The 10,081-nt window shown below is 40.9% G+C and overlaps 1 protein-coding gene across 1 annotated transcript in view; it reads left to right on the top strand.

Annotated features, from left to right (window-relative positions):
• Window positions 1–43: 43 nt before the first annotated feature.
• ANAPC10 (anaphase promoting complex subunit 10) overlaps window positions 44–10,081 on the top strand; it is an 86,972-nt gene continuing 76,934 nt past the window's right edge. Inside the window, exons 1-4 of the mRNA XM_063458475.1 lie at window positions 44–152; window positions 4,146–4,266; window positions 5,902–5,992; window positions 8,334–8,454. Coding sequence (XP_063314545.1) covers window positions 4,152–4,266; window positions 5,902–5,992; window positions 8,334–8,454 — 327 coding nt within the window. The 5' untranslated portion in view covers window positions 44–152; window positions 4,146–4,151. The remainder of the gene's footprint in view (window positions 153–4,145; window positions 4,267–5,901; window positions 5,993–8,333; window positions 8,455–10,081) is intronic.

The raw sequence follows: 10,081 nt of genomic DNA, 5'->3' as shown, positions 1-10,081 counted from the left end.
GAAACGCATAACAGCGACAGTGATGGGGGGGCATGACGTCAGTAGGAGGCGACCCTGCCAGAGAGGATTCTGGGGGACTGTCAGGAACCAGTTTGAATTGGATTCATCGCTCCTGGAGATGAAGTAGATAGAAAACACTGGGAAACGCTGCTGTGAGAGCTTTACATATTATTTATTCGGTGTCTGTTTATATATCGGCTTCACACTCATAGCTGCTATTCGTGCAATTTACTTAGTGCATAGTGTGGAGCTACACGGTGCAGTGTTACAGGAAGGAAGAGGCTGTGTGATGGCTGTAGTGTGTTTTAATATCAGGGCTAGTCACTACATACGGAATTGTGGTGAATATAAAATGGTTTTGAAGATTTTTTTTTTTCTTTTCCAATTTTTTTAGCTTCAGTGTAACCTGTCAGGGTTATTTGGTAAAGTGTGAATTGTCAGCTATTCAAAGTAAGTTAGGGTTACACTACAAGACAGTAAACCTGGCCACAGAGGCGAATTGACCTTTGAAGGGACAATCTTTGTTTGTTTTTGACTTCAACTTCAACTCAACACTATTTTTTTTAACCTTGTGATCATTTTAATAAGTTTAGAAAGGAAATAGATCTGTATGACTTTGTCATTTGTACCAATATGGACCATAACAGCTGGGTCATTCCCAGCACCTCCCAATAATCCCTCCACTCTGTCGGCAACGTGCCGGACCCGAGCACCTGGGAGACAGCAAATTGTCCAGTTGAGATGATCAGAGTGGGAGATTACCCTATCTATTCTCTTAAAAATAGAGTCCCCTACCACCACAACCTGTCTAGCCTTCCTTATCCTTTCAACCCCACCCGTACTAGAGGGGCTGTTCCTACAGCTGTTAGAAGGAACAGCTTCCTGCACTACAGCTACTCCTGAGCTGATGCTCCCATGTCTTCTCCTTCCTGCCGTATTATGGAAATGACCGAATATGTACAGTCGTAATTCACTGGATAAAGCTGAAAAAGGTAACATGTCAGCTCCTATACCTAAAAAGGCCACGAGCAAATCAAAGTACTTGTGTTGTTTAGGATGTTGTAAAAAAAAAAAAAAACCTGTAATCAGTGCTCCATGGAATTGCTGGAAACATCCAGCAAAAAGAAACTTCCTCATTCCTGTGCTGGTTTCAGGATAATTTTTCAGAGACCTTCGAGTCATTTAAAGATACCATTAAAAAAGACAGCAGAGGGGGGCGGAGCCAGCTGCCATACCGTCCGGACGCATAACGAAAGAGCTCCGGGCCATTTCTAACAACACAGCCTGTATAACTACCTTTCCAGCTACCTTTACCTGCCCAGCGAGAGGACCGGTCTCCAATAACGATGGGACGAAAATCCAAAAAATACAAAGCGGATAAACTTCCAATTTCCGCCGACATCGGGGAACTCCTGAGAAGGCCGCAAGGCGCGGTGAAGCCTGTCATGGCGCCTCTCTCCGACGGGTTGTCCTACTCCCTCCCAGATCTAGATGAACTGGCCACTACAGCTAGCAGACCGAGCGCTGTCTTACCTGCAAAACGGTCAGAAGGTTCACCGGTGACAGAGGGAACCTTGAACGCCCTGTCGGACGACCTCCGCCGTAATATAGCTACTGATATTAACTCCTTCAAAGAGGAGATTAGCGGAGTGTCGAGACGCCTCCACAACGCGAGAGACAACCACGGCCACCCACGAGGTCCGCCTCAATAATATGGAGCTCGAGCTCAACGAGATACGTTGTGAACAAGCCCAGACGCAGAGCCGCTTGGCGGCGATGGAAGACCGTAGGAGGTGGAAAAATGTTAAAATAAGGGGCATCCCAGAGCAAATCGACACGGCAGAAATTCCCCACCTAGTCAGGAGACTACTCACACACCTCTTTTCAGCCAAGCAGGCCAAAATGATGGCCCTGGAGGGATGCTTCAGACTCCCAGCGCCTTCATCACGTTCCACTGAGGTGAACAGGGATGCCATCATACGATTTCAGAATGGTCCGGATAGGCAAGCATTTCTAACAGCACTGCAGAATAAATCACCATACGAATTCGAAGGGCACATGTTACTGTTCTACCCAGACCTGTCCAGAGCAACGTTGGACTGGCGAAGATCCCTAAAACCGCTGACGACGGAACTGATCCGACACCACATACCCTATAAATGGGGCACCCCAAAATGCCTGTTGATCCCCCAGGAATCTGGCAAACTCAAGGTCCAGGAGCCCTCGGAAATCAAGGACGCACTATAACAGCTGGGACTGACCGTGACACCAGAAGGTGCACTGCCAACGACCAAGCCGCAGCCGCACACCTGGAACCCGGCTAAGACTCTCCCGTTTGTGCCAGCAGCTAAGCGGGGCAACCCTGCCTCAGCAGCCATCCCCTGATGAACTAATTCAATCTCAGTACTTCACCAGACTGCTACCGTTCTAACTTTGATAGGCTGACAATAGTTATATGTTTCAGTTATATGTTCCACAGTTATAATATTGTTTTTACAACCTCTTTGATTGAACCCTCGCATTAGATACAATGTCGGCTGACATAATTTCCCCCATCCACTGGCTCAAGGGTAACACCTCTTAACACCCCCCCCCCCCCCCACCCTATGACCTCACATCAGTACCAACGTGTCACCTTATGGGTGTTAGCCTCTTAAGCGCGTAGGCTCACACTGCCCTTACCCCTACCAGGCCAAGAGGCATACGGCCCACACTGCCTATACACTACAAAACCTAAGCCAACTTACTTTCTCATCTGAGGCAATGGGCCAAGAAGGCAACACAACAGGCTATACTACACCTTTTTTTATCGCAGATACTCAAACATAATAGCCTGTAGCTCATGCACCATTTTGCACTATAAAAAATTTGCTGTGCTTTTACTGCCATGCCGTTGTTTGTGTTATATTGAACTATATGTGCTTGCTTCTGCTGTCGTGGCAGCGCAAGTGATGATGTTATACCATGCACGAAAAAAAAAAAAAAGACAGCAGATTTGTTACTATTCAGGAAAAACACACACAAAAAAAACAAAGGCAAGAAAGATCCCCATCCCTGTCTGAGCTTTCATCAGGTGAATGTTCATCTTCTTCCCTTCCGGAGGTTTCCAGTCTGGCTTCAAGTGTGGATGAAGGATTTCCACCAGAAGAAATAAAAAAGTTTATCAGTGAAGTATCAACAGTTCTTCAGGAAACTGAACCTACCAGGGGCGAGGTAAAAGTTTTCCAAGGGTTATGGAACTCCTACAGAGAGAGTGGAGGAACCCAGAAATACGTGCTTTTATTTCCAAGCAATTCAAACTACTTTTTAAACTACAATTAGGTTTTGAGTTCACTACTTTTTGATTTTCAGTGAGCAAACCACTGTTTACATTTTGCAGTCTGTGGTCACTATCTCTCCCTGTTACTTGGCAATGCTGTCCCTTCATTGTAAAGTGAGGATTCCCGATATAACGTCATGATGTGACATTAAAGGGACACTATAGTCACCTGAACAACTTTAACTTAATGAAGCAGTTTTGGTGTATAGAACATGCCCCTGCAGCCTCACTGCTCAATCCTCTGCCATTTAGGAGTTAAATCCCTTTGTTTATTAACCCTAGTCACACCTCCCTGCATGTGACTTGCACAGCCTTCCATAAACACTTCCTGTAAAGAGAGCCCTATTTAGGCTTTCTTTATTGCAAGTTCTGTTTAATGTTCTGTTAATAGCTTGCTAGACCCTGCGAGAGCCTCCTGTATGTGATTAAAGTTCAATTTAGAGATTGAAATATAATTATTTAAGGTAAATTACATCTGTTTGAAAGTGAAACCAGTTTTTTTTTTTCATGCAGGCTCTGTCAATCATAGCCAGGGGAGGTGTGGCTAGGGCTGCATAAACAGAAACAAAGTGATTTAACTCCTAAATGACAGTGAATTGAGCAGTGAAATTGCAGGGGAATGATCTATACACTAAAACTGCTTTATTTAGCTAAAGTAATTTAGGTGACTATAGTGTTCCTTTAAGTGAAAATTTGTCATAAAAGGTTACTGCTGTCTTTTGTACATAACCCTTCACAGGCAAATCATCCTGACTTCTCACAAAATGTAGCCATATCATAGTGTACAAATCTGTTGGTTTAATGCTAATACTTATTTTTTAAACAGTTTAAAATGACAACTCCCAACAAAACACCCCCTGGTGCAGATCCAAACCAGCTGAAGAGAACTGGAACAGTTAGAGAAATTGGTGCTCAGGCTGTTTGGTCTTTGTCTTCTTGTAAACCAGGTATTACTTGCATATATATTTTCACCCAACATTTTCCTATGGAACATCGAATGTATGAAAACGGAAGCCGTTTCCAAATTCCTTTTTAAATGAAGAAACAGCTATATGTAACTAGCTTTGTGTAAAATCGTACTTTAGACAACTTTTTTTTTTTTTTTTTACTTTTTAGAATGGTTGGGAAAGTTAACTTCCTTATGAAAGATCTAAGACACAAGGAACTGGTTAAGAACAGAATAACTAGCAAATCTCCGCTCCATATAGACCTTCTGAAGGAGCTGGCATGTGCTAGTGATTTGACTGACTTCAGTCTGCAGACCTGCACACAAGGGTGGAATTTTCCTTTATAACTTTGATTTTTAGAAGGAAGAAAATATATATATATATATTAATGCAAAATATTATTACATGTTTACATTATTACATATTATTAAATGCTTTGTGTATAATGTGCCTGCTTCTATCACATACAGCATCAAACTATCTGCATGTGAATTTGGTCAACAGACAATAAAGCAAGTTGGTGTTCGTAAAAAACATTTCTAAATGTAAATACATTGTTACAAGATATCTCACCAGTAAATCTATATTACACAGTCTAAATCTGTGTGATATTATTCCTGGGACTAATGAAAGTATTTAGAAAATTGGGCAGACTAGATGGGCCGAATGGTTCTTATCTGCCGTCACATTCTATGTAATGCTAGATGGGGATTAACAGCACTTGATATAATTTCTCATGACAGATAAAAAGTAATCATGAAGAGATACCAAGTGAAGTAAAGCTGTAATGTGTAACTCAAAGGGTTACTCCAAATAACATGACGACTTCATGTTTTGAAGTCTTTGTGGTGTTTAGAATCTGTATTTTATTTTGCTGCTGGAGCTGTAACTCTTCCTGCGGCATTGTGATTAGTAAATCATTAACCAGCAAGACATAAGATTTTTTGGGGGTTGGGTAATGTCATTTTTTTTTTTTTTTAATTCTTTATTTTTGTAGTGCAGATGATAAGAAACGGCTTGTCATGCCCCGACAGCAGTTAACAAGAGAGTCAGGATACACAGTTTACAGGCAATAAAGCAGTACGTTTAAGATGCACCATTTTTTTTTTTTTTTTTGTAGGTAGAACAAGATTTTAAACACGCTTTTTCAATCTAACTAGATCAAGATTGTGGTAACAATAGTCAATGTACGGGTGGTCGTCTAGATAGTAATGCCATTTTTGTGTGTGATCTATGCCTAGAGGGTGATTCATTGGCTGAGATTGATCGGCTGAGTCTCTAATAAATGGCAAGATCGACATCTGGCTTCTGCGTCACCCGCCTGAAAAGGAGCTTGGTGCACAGTGACGTGCCAGGTAAGAGGACAAACCATTACAAAAAGGTTTGCCCTATTACCAGGCAGTGGCACTAGTACTAGCATCATAACCACTACAGCCGAAGTGGTGATAATGCTTGGAATAATAACCCTTTTAAGAAAAATTCTATATTGTCCCTATCACCTGTTCAAGTTTGTAATATAAAACAGCCAAGGAATCTTATTCTACCGGGTTTTATCGCTGGTATGTATGTGATTGCAGAATTTGTACTGGAATTTATACAATTTGAAGTAATGTGTATCTGATTTTCCCCCTAAAGGATTTGGAGTGGACCAGTTACGAGATGATAATCTAGAAACCTACTGGCAGTCAGATGGGTCGCAGCCTCACTTAGTGAACATTCAATTTCGGTATTATTCCTTTCTTTTTGAGGTTGTTTCAATGCTTTATTTGAATTTTAAATGGAAATTTGTTATTGTATTTTATGGTGTGTGTGTGTGTGTGTAGACACTTATCAGCCATAACATTAAAACCAATGACAGGTGAAGTGAGTAACATTGATTACATCATGACAATAGCACCTGTCTAGGGGTGGGATATATTAGACAGCAAGAACAGTCTGTTCTTGAATTTCATTTGTTGAAAGCAAGGAAATGGGCAAGCGAAAACTTATGAGTGACTTTGACAAGGGCCAAATGGGGATGGCTAGACAGGTAGGTTAAAAGATCTAAAAAAATGCCAAGTCTTGTGGGGTTTTCCCAGTATGCAGTGGTTATAGTACGCACAATAAGTAGTGCAAGGAAGGACAACCAGTGAACTGGCATGATGGTCATGGGCGCCCAAGGCTTATTGATTCAAATGGGGAGCGAAGGCCAGTCTGTCTGGCTTGATCACGCAAAAGAGCTACTGTAGCTCAAAAACTTAATGCTGGACATGATAGAAAGGTGTCAGAACATACAGTGCATCGCAGTTTGCGGCATATTTGGCTGTGTAGCCGCAGACCGGCCAGGTTTTTCAATAATGACTTCTGTCCACTTTGGGTAGTGTTCTGCTGGGAAACATTCCTGTGGATGTTACCTTGGCATGTACTACCTATGTAGAGATTGTTGCAGACCACATATAATGTAATGGAGTTCCCTTCAGCAAGATAATGCACCATGCCACACTGCAAAACTGTTCAGAAATGGTTTGAGGAAAAAATAACAGAGTTTAAGGTGCTGCTTTTGCCTCCAAATCCAATTGCGCATCCGGAAGATGTGCTGAAACAACTAATCAAATCCATGAAGGCCCCACCTTGCAACTTTAGTAATCTGCTGCTAATGTCTTGGTGTCAGATACCACAGGACACATTCAGAGTTCTTGTGGAATCCATGCCTCGATGCATCAAAACTGATTTGGCAATACAAGGGGGACCTACACAATACTAGGCAGGTGGTTTTAATGTTGTGGCTGACCAGTGTATAAACACCTTGCTAATATGGTGGCAAAGTGGATCACAGGCTTTTTTTTTTTTTTTTTGGTAGTTTAATTATATAAAAGCTTTATAATAGGCTTACACTATCATACATTATTTGTATATTAAGAGGGAAATAGTTCTAGACTAAAATAAAAAAAGACAGGTGAGCCTAGTTGCCAAAGAATGTGCAGTGAGACCAAACAATGTTCATAATTTCTGTGCCAAGATGTTTTGTCAACTATCCAAGAATTTCCAGCTTGATATGCAAATGAGCACAGACTGGCATTATATTTCAGACTTTTTTTTTTTTTTTTAATAAACAAAACCATGAATTTGGTCACTGGTAGTTTTTCTACAACCACATGTGAAACATTCTATAGCTCACCTACCTTTCAACATTTTACCTGTTTCATGTCTTAATGGGCAGTTATTAAACTTAAGTGTTTTTCTATTAAATGTAATCAATTATCTTTTTAACTTTATGGATATGCATGCTTTCTAGTAATGTGTACACATCTTAACCCCTTAAGGACCAAACTTCTGGAATAAAAGGGAATCATGACATGTCACACACGTCATGTGTCCTTAACCCCTTAAGGACCAAACTTCTGGAATAAAAGGGAATCATGACATGTCACACATGTCATGTGTCCTTAAGGGGTTAAGGGGTTTAAGGACCACTATAGTGACAGGAAAACAAACTAATTTTCCTGGCACTAGGGTCCCCCCCACACCCTCAGGGTTCCACTCAAACTGGGCTGAAGGGGTTAAAACCCTTACCTTTCTCCAGCGCCGGGCTCCCTCAGCACTGGGGAATGCTCCTCTCTCTGCCGACATCGGCTCCGAAAGCGCATGCGCGGCAAGACCTGCGCGAGTATTCAAACAGCCCATAGGAAAGCATTTCTCAATGCTTTCCTATGGACATCCAGCGTCTTCTCACTGTGATTTTCACAGTGAGAAGCGCGGAAACGCCTCTAGTGGCTGTCAATGAGCCAGCCACTAGAGGCTGGATTAACCGTAGTGTAAACATAGCAGTTTCTCTGAAACTGATATTTTTACAGCTCAGGGTTAACACTAGAGGGACCTGGCGACCAGACCACTTCATTGAGCTTAAGTGGTCTGGGTGCCTATAGTGGTCCTTTAACCTTGGCAGCCTAAAAATAGGACTATTACTTTTTTATTTTTAAAACTTCTATGAAATTATTGTGATTAATTTTAGTTGCTGGTGTGATGCTATGCATATATATATATATATATATATATATATATATATTTATTATTTGTTTGTCTTACAGACGAAAAACAACTGTGAAGGCTTTGTGCATTTATGCAGATTACAAGTCAGATGAGAGCTACACGCCAAGTAAAATTTCAGTCAGAGTGGGAAATAACTTTCACAACCTTCAAGAAATTCGGGTAGGCTCCTCTTTATGTTTTCAACTTTTTTTAACAAGATTATTATTTGCTTTTCTTTACCTGAAAGCTTTTTATTGTATTTCCATTTTTGAATGTTTTTTTATTTATATATTTATTTTATTATTTTTGTGAACAGCATCAATAAAGACATACACTATATTATTATTATTTTATTATTTATATAGCACCAGCAAATTCCGTAGCTCTGTACACTATATGGACAAAAGTATTGGGCTGTACCTCTTAATTATTGAATTCATGTTTTTTAACCAGACCCATTGCCACAGGTCTATAAAATCAAGCACCTAGCCATTCAGTCTGCATTTACAAACATTTGTGAAAAAAATGGATCGTTATGAAGAGCTCAGTGAATTTAAGCATGGTATTGTGATAGAATACAACCTTTGCAATAAGTCCATTCTTGAAATTTCAATCCTGCCCAATATTTCACAGTCAACTGTTCGATAGAAAAACAAATGTAAATGGTAATTGGAAAGTGGAAAAGCAGCAACTCTGCTATGAAGCGGAAGACCATGCAGAGTCACGGAATGCTGAATCAGATGGTGTGTAAAAGTTGCCAACGCTTTGCTGATTCCATATCTGAAGAGTTCCAAACTTCCACTGGCATTAATATCAGCACAAAAACTGTGCGGTGGGAGCTTCATGGATGGATTTCCATGGCTGAGTAGATGCATGCAAGCCTCACATCACCAAACACAATGGCAAGCATCAGATCGAATGGTGTAAAGCCTCCACTGGACTCTGGAGTAATGGAAATGTGTTCTGTGAAGTGACAAATCACACTATGCAGTCCGATGGGCAAGCCGGTGTTTGGTTGATGCCAGGACAATATTACCTGTCTGACTACATTGTTTTTCAGGGGTTGGGCTAGACCCCTTTAATCCCTGTGAAGGGAAATCTTAATGCTTCAGCATACCAAGACATTTGGACAATGCTATGTTTCCAACTTTGTGAGAACAGTTTTGACCCCTGGCTATTCCAGAATGACTATTCCCCAGTGCAAAAAACACGGTCAATAAAGACATGGTTCGATGAGTTTGGGGTTGAAGAACTTGACTGGCCCCACAGAGCCCTGACGTCATCCGACGTCTGTGATGAAATCAAACGGAGATTACGAGCTAGGCCTTCTCATCCAATACCAGTGTCTCGCCTCAGAAATGTTCTATTGGGTGAAAACACTCCAAACATTTGTGGAAAGCTTCCCAGAAAAGTGGAAGTGATGAACCACATTCATTTTAGTGTCTGTACATTTAGAATGCAGTTTTAAAAAAACCCCTGTTGGTGTAATGGTCCGGTGTCCCTATACATTTGTCCATATATTGTATATACAATGTCAGAACTGTAACAATCCATCAGCATCACAAGTAGATGCCTTCAGTCAACATTAACAACAGGCCAATTTTATGCTTGAAAGAAGACGAGAGAGCGCAGGAAAAAGCAGGACAGGGCATCTTCTACATTACTGTAGGGTCTCCTAATAGTGCTGATATCCTCATATTTTAACCAAAGGGTCCATGCAGAATAACCATAGCCATTAATCATTTCATTAATAAAATATCTAATGTAAATATTTGGCTGGAGGTAAGTTTCAAATTCATTTGTATAA

Source organism: Pelobates fuscus, chromosome 6, assembly GCF_036172605.1.
Source record: "Pelobates fuscus isolate aPelFus1 chromosome 6, aPelFus1.pri, whole genome shotgun sequence".
Taxonomy (NCBI): domain Eukaryota; kingdom Metazoa; phylum Chordata; class Amphibia; order Anura; family Pelobatidae; genus Pelobates; species Pelobates fuscus.
Note: the sequence above shows the minus strand (reverse complement) of the source record. Positions and strands in the feature narration are given on the sequence as shown.